This window comes from Anoplophora glabripennis, unplaced genomic scaffold (genome assembly GCF_000390285.2).
Source record: "Anoplophora glabripennis isolate ALB-LARVAE unplaced genomic scaffold, Agla_2.0 scaffold162, whole genome shotgun sequence".
In the NCBI taxonomy this organism is placed as follows: Eukaryota; Metazoa; Arthropoda; class Insecta; order Coleoptera; family Cerambycidae; genus Anoplophora; species Anoplophora glabripennis.
The window spans coordinates 905,071-929,480 of NW_019416272.1; the positions used below are offsets into that span (position 1 = coordinate 905,071).

A 24,410-nucleotide genomic window follows, 5' to 3' on the forward strand; every position below is an offset into this window, starting at 1 on the left:
TCAAGCTACCGTTAACGCATCTGCATTATTCAAATCACACCTGTGAAGTTCAAGTGAAACAAATAAATAAAACAGAAGTAAAATTCGTGATTTCTTCGGGGCATTAGGAAGTGGCCTTTATTATTATTGCCATTAGTTCATTACTTACCGTAACAACTGAACCGCTAACATATCCCAAAACATTATTTATTGTGAGAATAATTTACTCACCGCGCGTTAAAAAGTGTAGACTTTATAGAAAGAGGGATAGTTTGGGTACTCGCTCTCTCACTCGCTCTCTGTCCCTGTTATTGCCAATCATGTGCCTGCGCGAGAGAATAAGATTGTACCCAAACTATTTCTTTCTCTCTCTGTCACTCGACTACACTGGCGCCCATACCCCATAAGCGTGTTTCCTCCATGCTCTAAGGATGCACGCGTTAGACAATAAGTAGAAGTCCATACAGATGTCTTCATTATAATACTTAATAAATCGGTTATTTTTTATTTTAATTTTCATGAATAATACAAAAAATCTAATAATTAATATCTCTGTTAAAGGTCAGCATCCGAAAATGTTTAACAGTTGCACTATTGCGCCATCTACTATCCGATAGATAAACGAGAAAGCATTGGAGACGAATTGAATTAGAAAACTCGATTGTTCTGGAATAAGGTGGAAATTATAATCTGACTGCGCATGATCCATAAAAGCGGTTGTTTAATATGGCAGTTGAAGTGTACGACCACATTTCTCTTGTAAAAGCGCAATTTTTCACCACGTGTATGTTGTAACAGTGTATTTACAGTGAAAATCTGTGATTTTCCACCTTTTTTAATTGACCAGGTAAGCCGACTAGCTATTACTTCTGTACGACTGATATTTCTTTATTTCACAACAGTGCGTTTGCGGCAAATATTACCGTTTATGATATCGCTCACATGTCTAGCATCTAATTAAAAATATTTACTTTACCGGGAAACTAGACGTAACTGGTAATTTTAAAACAAATTTGTATTGATTTCCGGAAATATTACGCCTCACATTACTCGAACGGGTCAATATTGTCGGTTTACATTACGGGAAACGAGTTTTACTTTATTGTGCAACAGCCTGATGCGTTTGTTTACCTGAGATTTTTAATTCGGGTGTTATTTTTCAGAATTCCACATCAATGTCCGGGGCAGCCATGAACGGTAAGAAAACCCATTTTTCACTGTCATTGTTATATTGTTGTGAGGTTCTATAGAATTTCAAACTTGCTACCTAGGTGCCTAGTTATAAGAATCCTACTACAGATATTTTCAAAAGCAGGTATGCAGCTACCTTATGTTTTGAATCTAAATTATTATCAGAATTTCCCATACGGTTTGGACCAAAATGTAAGTTTTTGTCATGTCTAGAGAACTTGTCATAAAAATATGTCAGATTTCATACACATACAATTTTGTGTATGAACAAAATTAATGTCTAGTTTTAAGAGAAATTTTTATATACTGTCGGCCGGTATAAAAAGAAAGCTGAATTGTAACGTAACCGTAATAATCTGTAGTAATAAATATTAACTGCCAACCCATCACATAAGTGATGTATGCAAATAGTTCAACAAATAGTCACTTAAATGTACTACTCGTGTTTAAGAGGAAATTTAAGGAGAATGTAAGCATATCTACTGTTATAATCCTTTCTGAGAAAACTACTGTTTACAAAAGGTTTTTTCTGATAAAAATTAATTTCAATTATCAACGTTACAGATCAGTAAAATTGCCTGCTCATTTTTTAAAAATGTTACATCATACATTCTGCAAAAGCGAATTATTGCGGTTTCTGTGTATTATATGTATGTTATAAAAATCATATGGAAAGTATTCAACGGAACCCCATGATACAGCGTTTTCGTGTTTTTTTTTAATATTCAATCTTCAAAGTTTATTTTTGTAATCGTCTTCCGCTTTGGTTGATCTGATAAATCGTCGTGGTTCAGTAATAACCGCAATGACGTTCAGGGTAAATTTCAAGGCGTTGCAATTGCTATTATTTTTTGAAATTGTTCCAATGATTCATTTTTCCAAGGAATCCTAGTACTTTCAATAGTATCTCGAATGTCATAATGGTCTTTGTGGTTTCTTATTTGCAACAGACCAACTGACTGCTGATGATTTGCTATCTCTGCTAACTGTTCTAAATAATCCACTAGATCAGTATAAGAGTAGCCCCGGATCCTCATTTCAGTGTCACTCCATTGAGATTTGAAGTGTTAAGAGCAAAATTAAGAATGCTTAGCTTTTCATGAAATTGATAACGCAAACGGCGAAGCAAAAGGAAATTTAGACGCATCACGTCAGTATCCGGAAGAAACACTTACGAAAGCTTATAAGGCATGAAGATGGTAATGAATACCTACATTTAAATTATCATTTCGCATTGTTTGCGGATTTGAATTTCATTTCTGAGCACGTTCCCTATTATCTGTCATGATTTTTTAGTAGCTGCTAAGACATTAAGCTGAGACAGATCCCTGTCGGCATTTATTACTAATTTTACGTTAGAGCTGGAATTACTCATTAAACATTTGCAGTATCTAGAAATATTAAGATATAAATATATTCACGTGTTTCTGATAATGATTTAATTTAAAAATGAAACATGTTTACTAGTTAATTTTGATTTTGACTATAAACATATAAGTATTTCTATCATCATACATATTTAAGTATACATGTTATTTGCTCATATTAACGTTTAAACTTATTCCTATTGTGTTGAAACATACTGTATATTTACATCTGGGAATCGCAATATTCGTTTACATGCTTATGCTATCAAAATATTAAACATAAACATTATACGATTATACAATGTCTAGGATATACCTAGGTAGTTTTATAAAACGTAAACATCGTTCAAATATGCTGTAAACTTTTTTCCTTTCACCTGCGTAAATTATTTGTCAACGAACTCAATTCGTGTGAGAACGGAAAAATACGTTTTTTGAGATACGAACAATCTAGTTTATTATTGGCACTTCATTGTTTTGAAGAGATAAAATGTAAGTAATGTATTTATAAACACACCTTCTAAATATTATTGTTTTTAAACCACTGATCTACACAGAAAGCAAAACAAATCTCTTGTCGACAAATATTTTACATTATGTCAATACACCTAAAAATAATGGGTAGCAGCCGAAAACGTGATAGAGAATGAACATCAACGTTGTAATATTTCTGGTACGATTATTTAACATTTATTTATAAATAAAATGTAAAGGATCTTTGTTCGTCTTAAAATATTTGGATTTGATTTATTTTTATATTTCACAAATAAAAATAAATAAATATATATTTTAGTATATTAAATAATTTAATGAGATATAAACTAGCCTAACTAACAAGCCCCCGTTTTATGTAATAAGATATACAGGGTGTCCAAAGCATTGTGCATAATCTATTAGATATGGATAATTGGATAGGCCTTGTAAAAATAACGTCGCAAGTTTATTTTTATTAACTCTTTATTACCTTTTCAAGTTGGAAATTAAAAATTGATTTATTTTTCATTGTAACTTTTTTATTCTTCATTAAATTTTCGGGTAAAAAATGTTATTTGAAGCTATTTGTATTAATGTATCCAATTTACCTATAGCAACTTTGGCGGTCTGAGAGCAAAGCACCTTGACCCCCTAAATATTATAGACCTTTTTTAATTTTTGTCTTATTTTTAATGAAAAAGATATACTCAAAAAATTCATCTTCAATGTATATATATATGTTTATTGAATTGAACTCGTATGTGTCGTTAGACCCTGTTAAATCCACCTAGTTAATTAAAACAATGAACAACCAAATCTCCAAATGAATATTATACTTTAAAAAATTACAGTAATTGTTCAAAAACGTTTCCGTTTTGGTAAAATGTTGAAAATGAAGATAAAACTTAATATGACGCGAATTTATTATACCTGCAATCGCAAGTGTGAAAGAGCATGTCAGATGTATTTGTATGAATATCCTGAAAAAATAATAGATCGAAATTTGTTTAAATTTTGAGCATTCGAGAACCCTACAAATAACTATGAGCAAGGGGTTAAAACTCTTAATTTTTTATTGTAACGTGTGATGGTAATAGTTTAAATAACTAAGTGGATTTCACAACGTCTAACAATTGTACGATAATTCAATAAACATAGAAATAAAAAAAAATTTTGATTTTGCAACGATACGTTGAAGATGAATTTTTCGAGACAAAATGTCTGAATCTGACTCTAGATGAGACAGTACAATATCGGGGGTCATGAAGGCTTGCAAAAGATGTAATAAAATTTCAAAGGTCGTATTTAAAAAAATGAAGTTGATGATGGTCCTGGAGAGATGAAACGTTATATATAAAAATTGATTATGTCATTCGATAGATGGCAACAAGTTGCCATGAGAGTGTTCTTCTTTTTTCAATATCACCTCAAACAAGGCTGAAATGAAACAAAAACGGATTTCCAAAATTTCAGTTTTTTTTCAAGCTACTTGGTATCTCTTACCGTTTCCAAGATCCCTGTAGTGAGAAGCGAATTTGTAACAGCCTGTATATCCGACATATGCGAGGACATATCTTAATAATAATAAAAACCGTAAAAGAATAATGAGTTGTTTATTTAGCAAAATAAATGCATAGTGTCAAATGGGATTTGTTGCTACATACTTATTTTGCAGTATAAACGCTAATTATTGGTTTCGAAAATTGTTTCTTACATCGATATTAAAGAAGTACACTTTTTTTAGTTAAAAAAGTACGAACATTTTAGAGAGAACTATAAAAATTAGATAGGCGTATGTGTAGTTAGTAACCCCAATGTAGCTAATAAATTAAAGTAATTAGTATAATCTACCCTAAATAACATAGCTTTTACCCAAAAATTGTCCAAATTTAACAAGAAATAAAAAAGTTATAACGAAAAATCGATCTAATAAAAAAATGTATGAACTTGTGACGTTATTTTTAAGATGCCTGCCCAAATTCGAGAGATTGTCCAGGATTTTCGGGACGCCCTGTATGTGTATATAAAAAAATATATTTACCATTTTTTTAGAAACCTACTCGTATATTGAATTCTGCAGTCATCAAAATTATATTCATTAAAAGTAATACAATATTAAAAGTATACGTAAGTAAAAAAGTGTATCATGGGGTTATCATGGTGATTAAGTACTTCCTGTATAGTTAAAAATAATAGAAAACATTCATTTATTTCTAATATGTTAAAATGATTCTTATTTTTACTCTATACTTAAAATGTGCTCTTGTTTTTGGTTATGGGATGTACCTACTTTGCGGAGACTCATTTGAAAGTAATAAAAATCGTATGCTACACTATTTGTAGGGCGTACATTTTTTAGAGGTTATAAGGCTTTGACAGCCTGTTCTGATATTTAACACACTTGAAGTACCATGATTTTACGCGTTATTACTGTATTATACCTATGTACCAGTTATAAATCTTTCCGAAGTCAGTTGAACATGCAAAAAACGCCTGGCAATAAAATTTAATGAGTTTCGTAGGGGTCCCTAAAAAAGTTTTCTGTTAAAGGTAAAAAATTATAATAATTTGTATATAAGCTGTAGAAAATTTGGCCAACAACATATTTTAATTATTTATGTCCTCAAACAGTTTTATTATATTGGTGATAAATTTCGTTTTGTTCCGTTTCAAAAGGCCTCCAAAATGCCATGTTGTGATAATATTAGTAAACAAAATATCCCTCTTATTTCTCCCTTTCGCAATTGTAATATTAATGATTGAAGGTGCCTATAATAAATTAAAATTACCTGAATTACACCAAATTCCGCATTGCTGCACTGCACTGCTGGCCAATTTATCAACCACTTGTCAACTGCTGAGATTTATTGCTCAGTAGCCCACTGCAACTGTGTTTGTTTTCCTTTGCCCGCGCTCGCATTCTTCAACTGGACGTATACATTTCTACCATCTCCACGTTTAGTTCGACCAGACCTGTATATGGGTATGGCTAAATGAAATATGGGAAAAAGTTTTTCAAATATTTCAATGCCGAGTACATACTGTCAATCTGTTGGTTCTTCAATTGATATCGGAAAGACTTATACAGACTTAGGAAGGAATCTTTGACCAGTCCTTGAGGTCTGGAGGTTCCGATAGCGGTTTTGCCTCTGCAGATCCTAGACCTAGAACAACAGGGGTAAGTCAAAAATTTCCAGCTAAAAAGGGAAAGAGGGAAGTAAGTTTGTGACGGGTGGAAACCAAGTACATCATAGGCCACAGTACTGTATACCCGTAAAAAAACATGGTACTTTAAACTTGTATATTTTAGTTATCTGCCAAATCCGTTAAACTCTAACACGGCATTATTGTGCTTTTCAAGTTTCATAGTTAAAAAAGTGTAATTGGTAGTAGACCAACATATTGAAGAAACTGATGGCAGTAAAATAAATACAACAAATACAATAACAATACCTACAGTCCCATTCAAGTCACTGGTTACAGTCTATACGTAATTGGTAGTTAATTCTTATGATCTGGTTTGAAATACCATGGGTAATCAGCATATTTTTGCCTGTTGCAAAAATAGAATATAAAAATCATTCGTAAACTTACAAAGAGTGACCTATAAAATCAGTAATTGTAACTGTAGAAATATTAGTATAAAAATAATAAGCATAGTAACTTTGATCAAACATTTTAAGTTGTAAACGATATTGAAAAATTAAAAAAAGAGATATAACTGGATCCAATGGATTTGTGTATAACTGGTTTAGATTTTAAAAAGGTGCAGTGAAGTAGATTAGAGTGAGAGTCTTCGCCTAATTAAAATAAGAAACACTCCACGATGGAGGGCAGTGAACGTTTTGGTATTCCGATTTGTCACACTACGGTTGCAGCTTTGCACCAGATCTAACGATGATAGATACTGATGTTATGGATTTCTTTTTTTACTTTGTTGGCGCAAGATTGAAATTGGATTCGTCAAAGTACCTTCACAGTAACCTCTATTAAATTGCCACTATTAGAACTAAAATATAATAGAAAATATGATCAAATGTTTAACTGTTGATGAAAATCGTGTTAACAAATTTCTCGGACTTGTACTTAAATAAAATCCTATTTCACAATCATTTTGAACACCTGTGGAATTAAGTTCTGTTTTTGTTGCACAATTTGTAAAACCGCCAAAGTGTCTGGCATTCAGCTATAATAATTTTCGCGTTTCTAAAAGGCAATGAAAATCTAATAATATAACTATTAAGATAATACTTATTTATAGTTATGACAGGTAGATCTATAATACAAAGAGATTATTCCTTGCCATTTTAAACTAAAAAGTCTTAATACCAGGGTATAAAACCACAGATTTTTCCAATGCACTATGTTAAAAGTTAAAAAAATGATGTAGGTTGATGAAACTTGGGCTATTGGTTTAACTATAAGAAAAAATTCACGCATAGGATCTTTTTCTTTCGTGAAATTCCATGTTACATAAATATATAGTAATTATTAAATAAAGTCAATAAGTACCCAAATTACTTGACTTGGGGTGACATAGGCAGGATCCTCCATAGCAGAATCCTAGAAAAGGTAGCAAATTTTATTAAATAGGATTCTGCAATTCAAAAAAATATATATGCAATGATTCGTTAAATAAATTAATAAAATACCTTACTAGTTACTACTGCTCAAATCCAGAGCTGTCAGATATGTATTGAGTATATTCTTGTCTCGGACAAATTGAATCTAAATGCTCATTGAGTACTATTGTGGTAAATTAGCTGAGTTAAATTTAATGCATTTAACAACATCAGCTCTTGGCATGCGTTTCAGCATGTAAACGATCACCTGCCCGCGCTAATGAAGTTAACATTAAACAGACAAAATACAGGACGTTTCTAAAATAGATCCACAACACAGCAGGCTTCTCAAAATATTCATCAATCATTCCCTTACTGAGTTACGGTTAAAGCTATGCTAATTTGCTAATTCAATTAATTCTAATACTTTTCCTAAGATTTTCATGAAATGACGTCAGATATGCTCTTTGATACCAAATATCTTGGTACGATAAAGAAATAACTTCTTGGACATACAGGTCATTAATAAAAAAAAAATACGTACCTACCCAATATGTGATATATTGAAATCACTCAAATAAGTTAACACCTATTTATTGAGCTTATTCTTGTTTCTAACAACTGCAGCTTGATCAAATTCATATTGACATCAGATGGAGAAACATCGGTATGCAAAGCATTACACAGATGATACCTGCCCTACTATTAAGGTATCCTGTCTTTGTCACTCCTATAGCGGACTCTCTTCTTGATCTGAACGAACAAGATGAGTGGTCAAACTTGTACATATCTTTGGATAAAGATTATGATGAGATAGCTAGATCATTTTTGTATTTTAATAATTGCATTTATCAGCGACTTCCTTAAAAAATCCTTGCGCAATGATGTGGTAATAAATATTTTTCTAGCTTTTTGTAAGAAGAGATACTTATGTACTGATTCTAAAGCTGTTTTAATGTCTAGTAAAGTGACGTGTGTGATATAAGTAATTATTCCAAATCTACATTAACGTTTTTACATATTGTTATGTGCAAATTTTTCGCGTTTAGTTTAGTTAGTTAGTCTTAATGTTTGTTTCTATGTTTGCATCCTTTATCTTGTAATAATTTCTGTTAGAATATATACCCAGAATTTTTTCAGACAATACATTTCACAGGTGTTGGAAAATGTTCATGACAAATACCTATTGTGTACATTTCACAAAGGTATCTGTACCTTAATTAGCAACCAATCGATTTGCACGTATTACATATGTGATTGTAGTGATAATTAGTTCCATTCTATATTGAAGTTTTATTTCTTAGAAAAGTCTTGATGCTAATATTTATTAGGTGTATAATTTTCACCATGACATATAACTTTGTTGGAAAACAAATCACGTTCGTTCACATCCATGGTCTTGTTGCCTAAGGTATGCTATTTCACTGTATATTTTCCTGATGACATTTTCCACACAGCCTTCAATTGAAAACTCTGGTGTGCAAAAAGGGCTTAATTAAATTTTTTTGGAAAATTATATTTCTGCAAAAATTTCTAGATTTAAAAATGTAGTCTTCTGGAGCAAATATGAACATTAACATTAGAGGTTAAAATATACTTTTTTTCCCTTATTTTGATTGTATTGTCAGTTGAAAACTTGTATAATAGATACAATGAGGAGATATTGTTTCTAACTTGCTTAGATTTTTTTAAATGCAGGACAAAATATTGCATGTATAAACGCCCCCCTTAATAGAAGCTAAACTACTAATTTAAAAAAGTTTGAGGAAAAAAGTTCACATAAACGTATGTCGAAATATGCTTCGTTTCTAAGATACGGTGTTTAAATTTAAATATTTTATTTATTTTTATTAATAATTTTAAAGTTTGAAAGATATTGACTCGAAATTTGATAGTTGTATTTTATTTAGAAATATTGACAGCAACCTACAAGATAATAAAAACTAAAAATGCACGTGCAATAAAATATGTTTTTATTTTCTTCTTCAAAAACGGTGCATGCTACGAAAAAAACTGAAGGGACCAATTTCATTCAGAATTGATGACGGATTTCTAAAAAAAAATCAAAACGGGAAAAAGTCAGTGGCGTACCCTTTTTTATTAAAAAAGGTTGTGGCATTCTCACACGAACGCCACTGGTGCAGGTAGAAATATTCGGATCACCCAAAAAATGCACATTTATCCCCCCAAAGCGTTTTTTAAATTTCGAGTCAATATCTTTAAAACTCTGAAATAATTAATAAAAATAAATAAAAAACTAATAAATAAAAAATTAAACACGGAAACGAAGCATATTTCGACGTACGTTTATAACGGGTTATCCATTTTTCCTTGGGAAAGTAAAGTTTAAAAAAACACACTGAATATTTAAATTTCGGCGGTACTTTTATTTCACAATAAAGTTTGGGCTATGCCATTATGCGTGAAAAACAATATCATTCAAATATCCTCCACGGAACCGTTTGCAGGACTCAATCTTTTTGAGGTAATTTTCGAAGACTTTTTGACACAATTCGGGCAATAATTTGGCCATAACTTGACGTATCTCGTCCTGCAATTATTCCAAAGTTGTGGGATTGTTCGCATAACCACGGTCTTTCGCATAGCCTCACAAAAAGAAATCCAAAGGCGTTAAATCGTAGGATTTTGGTGGCCAAGCCACATCGCCGAATCTCTAAATTACGCGTCCTGGGAATTTCTCGCGCAATAGAGCCATAATTGGCCGCGTTGTGTGGCATGTGGACCCATTTTGTTGAAACCACATATCGTCCAGATGAAAATCTTCAATTTCAGGCTAAAAAAAGTCGATGATTATGGCCCCACAATATGCCGTATGACAGGCCCAAATGCTGAGCTCGACTTGAAGTTGAAAGATTCGGGTCATCGTTAACACTCTCATTCACAGCGGCTATGTTTTCGATTGAACGGGCAAAACGATGATGCACAGGTCTTACGATGTCTGTTACCCATCCAGTCTATTGCAATTTCCTCACTGTATTGGTGGTTGTTTGCTGGGATGGACGATTATGTCAATCATAATTTCCGCGTAATGCAGCCACCGAAGATCCACCATTTTCGTAGCATAATTTAATAATTTTAATACATTGTTCTTTCGTAAAACGTTCAACATTGTGAAATGGCAAACCTTTAACTAAACAAATACCAGTCTGGATGATAGTAACATTTGACAAATATCAATTGGCAGAGCTTTACTATCGCAAGCTGGAAATGGATAACCCTTTATGAACTTTTTTCACAAAATAACTTCGGCAACCACCCCTAAAATATTTCGCACTTATTTACAAACAACCTGTATATTTGCGCTTACAACAGGGTCTACAATAATTATTTTAGTTAACGTTTCGAAAAATCGAAATTTTTTCATTATTAAAATTTTAAAATTATCTTTTTTTAGGTTTTTGTTAGTTTAAATTTATTTTTCTGGGTTTTATAACTAGAAATACCATATTGTTCCCTGCCTCACGCATAGTATCTAACAAAAATGACAAAACTCCTTTACATGTTCTCACATACGGTCGTATCTAGCAAAAAGGACAACATTCTTTTACGTCATTATTGCTTGAGAAAAGGACAATATAATGTATGTGAAACCCAGCCAACTATGTGAACTAGCCGCTAAGGGGTGGTATGATGTCACAACAGGGGTTCTTTCAATAATTATTTTGAGAGAGAAATTGTTGATAAAAAATTCTGATTTTTTATACACCTGCTAATTACAGTGTGTACTTTCTAGATATGAATTTAAAAAAATATGCTAACCCGTTGTTATAGGTTCGGGTATAAAATAAGGGAAAATCGAATTTGGTATACAAGCTTGACCAATATTTGGGAGAAATTTTCCGACTCGATTTTTTTTTATTCAGATTCGTGAGATGTTCCTTAACATGAATCAAGATGATGCCGGTCGGAAATCTGGTGCCCATTTGTTTAAACAAACTTTTTTTAAGCAAATTATAAAAATTGGTTTTGTCACTCCGGTTTTTTGGCACATTATACATAAAAAAGTTCCCATGCACTCACTATGCCTCTAAAATTGGTAGTTTTAAAGTTATAAACAATTTAAGTTGCTAAAAATGCGAAAATGACGATTTTCAACGGCCGATTTCCGGGTTAAAAATTTTTATTTTTGATGTTGCCAGATACCTAAATTAAAGTTTAAACATCCCCCTACAAGATGCTGAAGAGTTTTTGGGAATCTCATTATTCTAAAGCCTTGTTTTTTAATTGTTGATAAAGCGCTATGAGCCGCGCGCGCGCCTCTCTCATACGCGAATTCGCTATTTCGTCTAGTATTCGATGCAAAGTAGAGCAAAAAGTGTCATCATTTTTAGGAGGCGTAAAATGAACCATTTCAAATTTAAAATGAAATTGAATGCAAAATCTAAAATACCGCTGCATACGCACTGTGTTCTGGTATTAGCTGTAGTCGCCCAGGTGCATCGTGTGTACGAAGTGGTCGGTTATACGTCAAATACTAACCTGGCGAGCTTGGTCGTAAATCACAGAACGACTCCAAAAAACAAGTAAACAGTGGCGCGTATAGAGGTAAAATGTAGTACATATGCGGAATTTAAAAAACAAATTGGATTTATAATAAATAACTTTTAAAATAAATGGTTTATGAGAATAAAGGAATTTTTGTAGGAACAAGGGTGCTAGACGTGAACTGATCCCTTCGTCCCTTCATAATGTATAAAGAAATTATTCATTTTCTAAAACCCTTAAGAGCGTATGGCACTGAATCCCTTGACAGGCAATGATTTATTACTTTGCATCGAATATGATCCTACTATAAGTATTATTTAAATAATTCTTGGGTAATATTTAAGTATTAAAATTTGTCTCACATACGATGCAGGCATATCTAAAGCACCACCCGCTTCCTGTGTTGCGTATCATATACTGTGTATTATCATATAAATACTTAAAAGTATGTACGAAAGTTCGCAATAAGTATACAGGGTGATTCAAAATTCAGTACAAAGAATTTAGTGGCTTATTTTTGAGGTCAAAATAAGTTTCCTATGAACGTGTCCACAAATGCTTAGTTTTAGATATAAAGTGTGTCAGTTTTTTATTTTTTTTTTTCGATTTTTAAGGAATATTTTCGAAATAGATTGGAATGTACGCATAAAACTTGGGGTACGAAGGTGTTTTAGGATGCTAAAAAAATATGTCATTGCTTTTGACGCTGCGACCTATAAGGGTACGCTTAACTTAAATTGGCCCTAACTTTTTTGCTACCCTGTACATTGACGTTTCATATTAGTTCGTTTATTCCCCTATCAATTTGCACACCATATTTTCAAATTTTACGGTGAAAAATTTTAAATTTTGGACTCAAGTTTATAGGAAAAAAGTCTTATTTTGACCTCAAAAATACGCCTATAGATATATTTTGATGAATCGCAGAAATTACAGAGTAACCCCAGCAATTTAAGATAAATTTTCTGGTCAATACACGAAAATTCTAGAAATGTTTATTCTCATTTTGAAATACGTTGCGGATTCTCAACTATTCGATCGATAATCGGTATTCAGGTACGAAGTATGAAGCCATAGATTATGTTGTATTATAAGTTAATTACGGAGTTCAGGGGCAATCGATCTCCAAAAAGGATCGGCGACTTTCTTTATCGTCGCCAACGCAAAATTGGTCCATTAATAATTTATTGTTATTTTCTATTGTTGCTGCGTTGTAGGTATCAGATTAGAATACGTGATTTAGAAACTAACGCTTTCATTTATTCTTTTGCATGTAGAAAATAATTTTGAAACTAGATTACGCCATATCTTTTGATATTTTGAGCATTAAACTTTATACAGGGTGTTCCAAAACAACAGATGGACATCATCTACACTGATTTCTCCAAAGCATTTGGCAGGTTTGATCTTGGTAAACTATTTTTACGTACATATGCTAAAATCTTATATTTACCATAGGATTCAATTTGTACAGTACCGTTGTACAAATTGGAGTTATTTAATCCAAGATCCGGTGTTCCGCAAGGTTCATTACTTGGTCCATTGCTTTTCACACTTTTCATTAACGATATCGCCCAAGTTCTTAATGTTCTTGCTATATGCGTACTACCTAAAACTACATATATAATCAATAGCAACAGCAACTGTAACAGAGTAACCAACTTTCCTTAAATGCTTTCAAATATAATGTTACGTCTTTTTTTCGTAAAAATAATCATTTGCCTCAGTACATTGTAAATAGCCATATACTTGATAGGCCAAAGTTTGTTTAGATCTCGGAGTTATTTTTGATCACAAATTGATTTTCACTGCCTAAACATAATAATGTAATATAGAAGAGTGAGTTTACAAGAGTTTGGGATTAATTTTATGCTCGATTTTATGTAATAGTAAGGGCTTCAAAATATATTTACAATAAGGATATTATTTAATATATTTCTTAGATCCAAACTGGAAAACGCATCGGTAATTTGGTCTCCAAATCATATAACATCTTTGGATCAGCTACAGAATCCCTAGAATGAATGCTTGGTCAAACAATTCATTTTTTGTCCCCTAGACTTGCATAAATATTTTACAATCGTCCTCCCTTGCATCAATTAAGCTAACATAGATCTGCTTGACATATTTAATTGCACACTTGCAAATATAAAGCGTACTTTTCTATTTCAATAATTTTGTTTTGTCTAACATTTTATATCTATTTTCTTTGTATATTAACATCGTTTTGTTTGTTATTTTGTACTATTTACATTTTTGTTTTAATTACTTTGACGTCGTTTTATCTGCTGTTAATTCTATACTATTACTGTTGTGCTGCTGTGTCACAAATTCATTTTTGTGTAAAAAACTTTGAATTTCCAAATTTAAAAAAAAAAATAGCCACAAAAAATTTTGGCAGAGCATCACGGACCTCCTTTTTACCCGCTTATGATAGTTTTTTTTTTATAATTTTGATAAATTTCATATTGGAAGACATAAACAGGTTAGGACTCCTGCAAAATTTCATTTATACATATATTATTATCTTTAAACGTTTCGAAAATATTAAAAAGATACCATTCCCAGAGTTCAACTGTGAACACTCTGTATATTGAAAACTAATCATTTTATACGAAATCTTCTTCATAAAATCTGCTTCGCCACCGCCTCTTAAAACATCTACATGTTGTTTTAGAACAAACTTTATAGCTCGCTTTATAGTACATTCATTTTTTTGAAACATTTTTAAAGGGTAACCTTATTATCTGGACGAATTATTTATTCAAATTTTTAAAAAATTAATTGCTTGAAACTTCCTTAATCTTAACGGTTTATTCCTAAGGAAGATAGTATTCAGTCATAACGTCATTAATTTAACCACGTATTTGGAAGGCCTAATAAAAACGGAAAATCGAAAGAAAAAAATTTTACTCGACCTTTTAAAAGATAATCAAATTACCCCTTAACTCCCGCTCACATTTCCTGTGCGGGAACGCCAGCGGACCACAGAGCGTACGAACGTTGAAGCGAAACGGCTGATTTCTCCAATCGTCTTGAATTTTGCAATTGGTTTCAAAATGAAAATGTACCGGATTCCTACTTTATTAAAAAAATGCAATGGACGGATGAGTGATGTTTTAGCCGCACTGACATTTTAAATAGGAAGGTACCATACTACTCTTTGAAAAGCAATAAGTCTCTAGTATACGTACTATAAACTGAATAATTAACTGAATTGATACTAAAAAATCATATTCAATAAAACGTTAACAATACCACTAAAAATACTAAATTGTAACCTACCCTAACATTCAAAAACAATTATTATCGAGATTATTATCCTTATACATACATTTATTTTTATTAACAAATAAATAACACTTGTTAGCGTAAATATGCCTTTAAATTTTTATTAATCGCGTATTCATATTCTATTCATTTTTTCCTATCTTCCCTTAAAGTTAATGACATTGTGACTGAATCACCCTGTATACTAAAAACTGTAACATTTTTTAAGAATGTAATCTACTATCCTATTTATTTACTATCAACTTCATTGAGTCTGAATCCAATCAAATTCAGTCATTAAATTGTTTAAAAATATATGTTTTCCATTCAACTATATTTCAGAACTGTGTCTATTGTATAATTTTGTTAGCATATTGGGAATCTTCATTATTATTATTTTTTATTTCTAATACAGAAAACACTTTTGGCTGGTACTTACAATTAGTAGATAATTAAAACTTATCACAGTCTCTGTCTTAACTTGTGATAATCTTACCATTTGTGATATCATTTATGACAACGCGTAATTATGCATACATAGACACACATTTGTGTGGTTAACTTTGTTGAAGAGAGAAATTAGCGTTATAACTGTTTTTATAGGTATGTGTTGTTATAAATTATACCTCTATTTATTAAAAAGATATTTTATATTTGTCGCATTGTAAAATTGGATATCAATGGCCTTTAAACAAACAAAGTACCTAAATTGCATATTACATAGGTAATTTCAATGAATTTAGCTCTTAATTAAAGTACGTAAGTTTAATTAATTAATTAACAAACATAAAGAAAATAATTTTCTTGTTTTGATTTATTGAATGAGAAAGGAATTGAAATTTATAGACTATTTATCACTTTTAATTCGACTGATTTTAGACATTGGGATATTAGCGATGGAGTGGGCTCAGATTGTTTGGTTCAATCAGAATAATATCTATAAATAAATATCGTAATCGAGCATTTAGTATAGATAAAGTTCGGGCAAAATGTTTTATTTATTTTAGTTGAAAATTTGAAGAGACGTAGATAGAAATACACAGTGTGCTTGAAAATCGACACTATAAACTCGTCTTACTATGACAAACGGTAAAATAGAAGGGAATTTAGAGAAAATCAAATACTTTAATCGTTTTTTATGTTTAACTAGAACTGGCGTTGTTTTAGTTTTCATTGATTTTTTTTCTAATTTTCTTAGTTTTCTTATTACTAAGAAAGGGATTGTTATTAAGAAATAATTGAAATAATCAAAATTCAGGTTATAAATTATACAGAGTGTTACAAAATTCGCGGACGCGGACTGTGGAGTCATATTAAGCTAGATAAGGTGATAAAAAAGTGTTTTTATGATTTTTCAATCAGACCAGCATTTTTCGAGATAAGCAGTATCAAATATCCAAAAATAATAAAAATATACAGGGTGTCCGCGTTTTTTGTAGCAGGACTTTCACAACTTGTACTAAAAGTCCTTTAAAAAAAAGTTCATGTAAACATATATGTATAGATGCGTCGTTTTCGATTTATAGAGTGTTCAAGTTTAAAATGAGAATTGATATTTTATTCGTAAAACGAAAACCCCTTTTCAGACTTTGTTGAAACTTGGCAACTTTGTTTGTAGTAATAATACTCATTTTCTCACATAATTTAATTTGTCCTATTTTCTCCAGTGGCGTCACAACAAGATATCAGCTTGATAAAAATAGAAAAAAATATGGTACGCCACTGCTTTTTAGTAAGTTTGAAATTTTTCTCAGATTTAGCTATCAAAAATACAACTTTTTGTATTATTTTTTTTTCCTATCTGGCTTTGTTTAGTCAGAAATAAAATATTTTCATGAATAGGTTTGAGATTTGCTTAATTTATTTATTTACTTGTTACAAAGTGTGCCGTGAATATGTCTGTTTTTGAGTTGCCAAGGATTTGCCAATAGATTAAGCGGTCAATTATTTCTTGATTTTTTAACTACCCAGCATGATAACATAACGATGTTCCTTTTCAACAAAGAATAGACTCGTTTTGTTAATTAGACAGAGTATCCACAGAGATGGGCGTGGAGGTCCAGTTGGGTGGCCTCCGCGATCGCCTGATCTAACACCTTTAGATTTTTTTTGTTTGGGGATTTATTAAGTATGCAGTTTACTCTACGGCTGTTAACTCGCAAGAGGAACTTGTACGACGAATCCGGAACGCTGCTCTCAGAATAACTCCAGATCAATTGAGAGACGTTAGGCGGTCTTTGATACGTCGCTATAATTTGTGTGTAGAACGAAATGGCGGGCATTTCGAACAGCTCCTTTGAGAGGTCTATTTATACAATACATAAGTTGTTTTTCCATACCGTGTTGTTTATTTTTTTATTATCTTACAATAAACTGTGTGAAACAAAAAGTTTTATTTCTGTCTAAACAAAGCGAGATAGGAGAAAAAGTAAATAACAAAAAAGTTGTATTTTTAATAGCTAAATCTGAGAAAATTCAAACTTACCAAAAAGCAGTGGCGTACCATATTTTTTTCTATTTTTATCAAAGAAAACAAAATATTTGCGTTGAGCTATTAGTGTTGCCTTGCTTTTTATTTTTAAATTGTCTTACATAGTTTCGGAGTTATTAAAAATAAGCCAACTAAACAATAATAATAATTTACTGCCAATAAAAATGTATAAAAATATACCTAAACACCACAGTGCAAATACTTTTATTTTTATTATACTCTTCCCTCTACTTTGTTAGTCTTGTCAGCCCAAAAAAGCATAATAAAAACGTTTTTTCCCATATTATTGCAATTATGCATTTTAATGGAACCAAACCTAGAAAGATGAAAAAGTTATAATATACAAATTTTAAAATTGTATATGAAGTTAATTTATGTTTTCAAGCCACTTGTTCTGCTTTTAACTAATGATATTGTGGCAAACAACTACTCCACTGACTACATACCCCGGCTGGCATTCAGTTACACTTGCAATATCTAGTAAATTAACTAAGTTCTTAGCATTTACGGATTAGTAGGTCACTTTAGTAGTTGTAATAGGTACATTTGGCAGTAGACATAAAGAGCAATGACATAGGTACCTCACAAATTCTCGAACCACTTGTTCTGATAGTGTTTATATGTACATCGCTATAGGGTCCTGCGTTTTATATTTAATCCAGCAGTATAAGATTATAACTAAATACAAGACAGGTCTAAAGTTCATTGAGGCTTCCTTTACTTGGCATTAAGCTAAAGGTTGAAGAAAACGGATTTGAAATGTTATACATGCTTCAAAAAAAAAGTACTTTCCACGTTCTTAGAAATATATTAAACCATAAAATCATTGGTACCTATCAATATACATGTTTTTTTAACCGTTTAGGGGAAATACACAAATAATAACCATTAAAACATGTTTTAAGACCTTTTAATAAAATTTGTGCTATAATACATGTCATTTTTTTTGTTGGTCTGTGCATCAATAATTGCTATTGTTTAAATAGAATAAAACCAGTAGTTGCCTCTTCATGTTCTAGTAATGGCCACTAATTTATACTTAATTATTTAATGTACAAGGAGAAACAACATTTTGAGTGCACTGGAAGAACTTTTTTTTGTCTGCATGCTTTTTCACCTGTAGTAACCTAAGAGTTGCCATAATTTTTAACCATTAATTGCCACATTAAAGAGAAGGTGGGAAATACTGTATATTTTAGAGATCTTAGCCATATGTTTATCCGATAAAGTATAATTTATACCTCGGACAATAAAATAAGGACAAAATTAAGGGTATATTGAATTACTTTGAAATTTCTTATAATAATTGCTACTAATTTCAAAGAGTGTTTCAATATAAAATTTGTGTAATGTTTTGTCACTGAATACTATTTTATACAAATTTTTAATTAATTTTAAACATTTTTATTCGAATCGTACGCCATTGTTAACTTGTGACGTACTATTATACTAGACTATGAGCATATTATTACAGAAAACTTCTGATTTACACAGTTTTGATGGAATCTGCTGTTTGAACCGATGACACAAACATACTGTCACTTCAGACGTAATAATTCCGCTTCTGTTCGTCGAAATGTCAAGAAATTTTGACAGGACGTCAGTGAAGAATCTACCTTTCCAAAGCATGTAATTGCCAGCAGATGGCCTTGCTAGAAATACCTAGTTTTGAAAAGTCCCTTTTACTTTGGAACGCACATTAGGCAAGTTCGGTATTAACATCTAGATTCTAAACGCTCCAGATGTGTTTTGTTCTTTTCTAGTTGTAAGATGAAAAGACAAAGATATATATCTAGAACATCTATCTAGATCTCAATGCCGAACTTGCCTGTTGTGCATTATAATATATACATACTTATTTATTGATTTTTTTTCAGTTACTGCATTTTAAGATTTATGGAAAATTTGATATAATTTACATTTTATAATGATGTGTCAGTTCAGTGTCTGTACAAAGTTAATCCAGATGAGAAATCAATTAATAACGTTATTTTCTACTTCCATTATATGCTATATTTAACCAACAGTGATCTTGATTTTATTACTTGTACAATAGCGAAATCGGATATTTGTTAGTATTTTTCCACTTGTTAAAAAACAAATTTAGATTTAGTCTCGGATATAGTAAAAATAATATAGGTACATACCTATATTTTCTTTAAGTAATAAAGAACAGGGTTCATGTTCAAATGAAAGCGATTGCATTTTGTTGTGTTCGATGTAACATTCGCTACAGTCCATTTGTATCTAATTCTGCGTGAAATTGTTCCACATTAATAGCTTTAAAAAGATAAAGTTTAAAGTCACTGGACAACAGTTCGAACCATGAATTTATTTTATGTGGACAGAAATAGTTTCTTACTATGACAACCTGGAAGTCCATTTTCGTTGTCTAAATATTGTTTTTCAAATTCTGTTGGCACCATCTGAAAGAGCATCCCCAAAAACATTAAGTCTAGAATGGTGCCTGTAGTTCAAAGATACCGCTTCGAAAATTCGATTGTGTGCGTTGATTGAGCACTTGTTGGGAATTATCTAGATAGTTCAGTGTCTTCAATCACCTCGCAATAGTGTTGGTAAAAATTATTCTAGTGTTTTTAGTAGTATTCCAAAAATACCTTTTGGCATTTCTTCTCGATCCAACAAAAATTTTCACAGCACAAGTTAAGGGGGCGATTTAGTATGTATATTTTTACCATGTAACAGAGCTTCAGATGAGGACACAAATCAACGAAGAAACTAACATAATTGAATATTATTATATATCAATGTATTCGCAATGGTTCCCGCTAGTGAGTGAAGAATAATTTAAATAAATGCCAAAGTACCTCAATTTTAACCATACTGTTAGTCTGCCAATATATTGGATTTACGACGGAACTCGGTCAGGCACAATAACCAAACTACTTCACTCACTAGAACGGACACTTAGGATCATTTGTATTTAATGTTCAGATTAATATTTATTAACAATTCTATAATTTGTGTCCTCAAGTAAGATGACAACATTTTACACACGACTCCATGTTATATTATATTATATTATATATTTAAACCAGAATTTTAGCGGTTTCTATCTTCTACAAGAATTTCTAAATAAAATTAGTTTGTGTACTCTGTCACAGGTGTCGCTACCCTTGAAAATGAAAGCGAAAACACAGAGTTGGTTTATTGTAAATTGTATTGGCCGAGAAATAGTGAAATTTCTGGCGTTTTTAGGTACTGAAATCTTTAAAAGTAAAACGTGTAAAACAAAAGTAGGGGTAAGCACAAAAATAAAATCCTTGATGTTTTGTTTATTCATGGTTACCGTTTAAATTTACCCAAATAAAATAATAACTAAAAAAAAGCGTTTGCAAAACATGCGTTTGCTATTATCCTAACCCCACATTTTAACAATTATTTTCACGTACTTATAAAAAGTAAACAATTTTATATGTAGGACTAAGCAAGTAAATGTTATAAGAATATTTACATGTGGAATTATATATAAAAAAGATATTATTTTCGTAGATTTCAGTACCTAAAACCTTAATGGTTTGATCGTTTTTTGCATCTGTTTATTCGTTTTACTGCGGCCGGCGTCTTTGAAAATACTCAGGTGGCATGACATAACATTCCTATTATTTGATAAGCTTTAGATTATTCAGTTATTAAATGTTTGAAATTATTTGTCTTTGCGGAAAACACTATTTACAGAATATGGGACCCATAATGGTCTGATATTATCTTTGATATATAAATATGGGTAATATTTTAAAAGTAGGTAGGTACCTAAGTAATAAGATTTTGTAAAGCTTAAGTAGTACGAAAATATAACGCATAAAAAACCAATAATATGTACTAATTTTTCTTTATTAAGAATAAAGATTAAATTTTACGTACAGGGTGTCCCACATAAAATCGTTATTTATATTGTAGCCTTGGTAGTTTCAAAATAAATTTACAGCTTAAAAATTGGTCTGGCTCAGGTAGATTTCTGTTTCAATCTACAAATCAGTAGCTACTTACCGATAAGAAGGAAACCACTAGTCTAGTCGAGAAGTGAGTTTTTTTTGCGAAAAATAGTTATTGTAATCCTAAAAATATGGTTGTTAGTACATTGGATTCGGAATTATATTCAGAGAAAGAAGTATTTTTAAATTTATCCGCAATTAAAAATAGCAATTGTTATAAATAAAAAACGAAGAGAAAAAAAGGGAGTCTCCGTTTTTTAACTATAACTAAAAAAATATTGAAGATAGCTGAAATTTCAAAAAAGATCCTGAAAGAGGAGAAAATTTCAGCAAAATATGTCAGGAATTGTAGCTCCATTATTTATAATTTTAATTTGACGTTGAATATATAGCTCCGCGCGGCGGCGGCGGTTTCCGCGTCGTCGTGTCGCCGCCAAGCAAAGTGTGCAACACAAAATAATTTTTTTATAGTATTCAATATTAATTTAAAAATCTAAATAAATTATAGTGTCATCTAGACACTTGAAGGAACACAGCCCAGTTGGAAAATAATTTTTAACTTGACTTATGTTAAAGTTATTCAATTGTTAATGAACTAATTTTTCGTGGTCCTAATCTTTCATAAAACTTGTTGTAAAACTTTAAATAATGTATCTAAAATTTTTTTTCTTTCTGGGAGGTCTTTTTATATACATAATAAACAAGATTCCGTTGTAAAAGTTTATAAAAGTTTTTTCCTTTGTTTATAATGATTTTTTTAAATTAACAAAAAATGAAAAATCCGGGAAATGTTATAAATTTTTTTTTTACCAAATGTTTGATTTTAGTTGTTTTTCTATTAATATATTGCGTTTATTAGCTTAGCTAAAAACTTTTTAACGTTATTTGTTTATAAATTTGTTATAAACAAATGGACAAGTTTAATATTTTTGAAACATTTTTTTTGCCATTTTATTGTCTTGGTAATCTGTTTTTTAAAAACAAAAATTTTTCTTAAATACATTTTTTAATTGTTTATAATCGTAATTTCCCTGGGAACACGATGGTGCAATAATTTTTTTGCTACTTGCCGTAGTTTACGAGATATTTGCGAAAAACCTTATTTTTTACGAGTTTTTTGACCTTTTGACCCCTTGCCTGATCACCTAGGTCAAAAATGTTTGCGGATTCGGATTCCTGAGGGTCGAAAACATATTTGCGCCCAGGTTTGATCGACAGAGGAAAAAATGGAGGTTCAGCCTTCATTTCAATGGACTAAATACATAATATACATACAGTAATATTTTATTTATATATTTTATGCCTATACATATTATTCTCCAAACGTATTTAGTAACAAGTTTCTATATATTTTAGTAATTAAGCAGTGTTTTTAAGTTAATACGACTCGCCAAAGTAAAAAAAATATTTCAGGTTAGGTATATATTTTTTTTACTGAAAATAGCAGTTAATTTACATTATCGGATTGTTAATGTGAAAATATAAACATTAGACTGTTGACTATTCCATGTTTACGTGTTTTAAGGTCACTTTTGAAGAAGAAACTACATGTAATTTTAAAAACCGTATTTCTGTTTTTATAATGAAGGAATAGTAATTATAAGATTGTTTAAGCTTATTAACTAAAAATTATTGCCTACTCAATAAAAAAATATTATTGTCCTCGATAATCTATTACTGATTAATAAAATATTTACTCTCTTTCCTTATAAGATTGTATGTACACAAATTGGAGCCGTTCCTGAAAAATCGGACGAATATCCGGTGCAGCGGAATTATTAGACTTGAAGCGTTGGCCGCTAGAACAGCACCTGCCGGGGTCCCGTTTCGTGACTCACGCTGGGCGATATTTTTTGTACAAAATCCCGTCCTTAACAAACAATGAAAACAATAAAGTAAGAGCTGCTAAGTAATTAAATCCCGAAAGTGTTTTCAGTGCTTGGTTTAGGGGAAGGAAGCGTTCGTAATTTTCCTTTACAAGTATTGTAATTTTTACAAAATATTGTGTATTTTTTATTGTGCTTATAAATTGTCCCCATTCAAGATTGTACAGAGCCTTCATACATGACTACAAACCACGTGACCGCCGAGCAGCTTAGGCAACCAATATTGCGAGGCTGGTACTGTCAACTAAAAATCCCCAAGTATTAGGGTCACCAATATTAATGACTGTTTTAAAGTGGTCTTGGTCTTATTGCGAAGGAAATAAAATTATTGTTCCAAACTAAATTACTGGTCACGTGGCTTGTAATGACTTGTGAAGGCTCTGTACTTTCTAGTCTAATTTTTTAATCATTAATTTATCAATAAATTGTAATTTAAATTTAAAAATCAGTTAATTTAAACCCGTCAATATTCCGTAGTAGCAAAAATGTGAATTTTTCCCATAAATCTTAATATTAATAAAAGGACAAGGAAACAAGGCCTTATTACCAGGTCGACGTACTTGCCGTCACTTTTTGTCTCTCGCGTAACCTTGGTAGTGTGATGATGCAAAACTATTTATTTTCTAATTTACATTATACCTACTTAGATACCATTGTTATTTGCTCGTTAAATCGACGATAAAACCAAAAAATCCCGAATGCAATTTATACACTCTCAACGTTACTCT

The 24,410-nt window shown here is 31.2% G+C and overlaps 1 protein-coding gene across 2 annotated transcripts in view; it reads left to right on the forward strand.

Annotated features, from left to right (window-relative positions):
• Positions 1 to 706: 706 nt before the first annotated feature.
• The window catches only part of LOC108908675 (influenza virus NS1A-binding protein), a 38,738-nt gene continuing 15,034 nt past the window's right edge, over positions 707 to 24,410 (forward strand). The window contains exons 1-2 of one of the 2 annotated variants that reach the window (XM_018712789.1): positions 707 to 826; positions 1,143 to 1,176. In XM_018712789.1, coding sequence (XP_018568305.1) covers positions 1,155 to 1,176 — 22 coding nt within the window. In that variant the 5' untranslated portion in view covers positions 707 to 826; positions 1,143 to 1,154. Of the gene's footprint in view, positions 827 to 1,142; positions 1,177 to 15,883; positions 15,953 to 24,410 lie in introns of those variants that run through there. The other variant, XM_018712790.1, reaches the window with a different exon arrangement.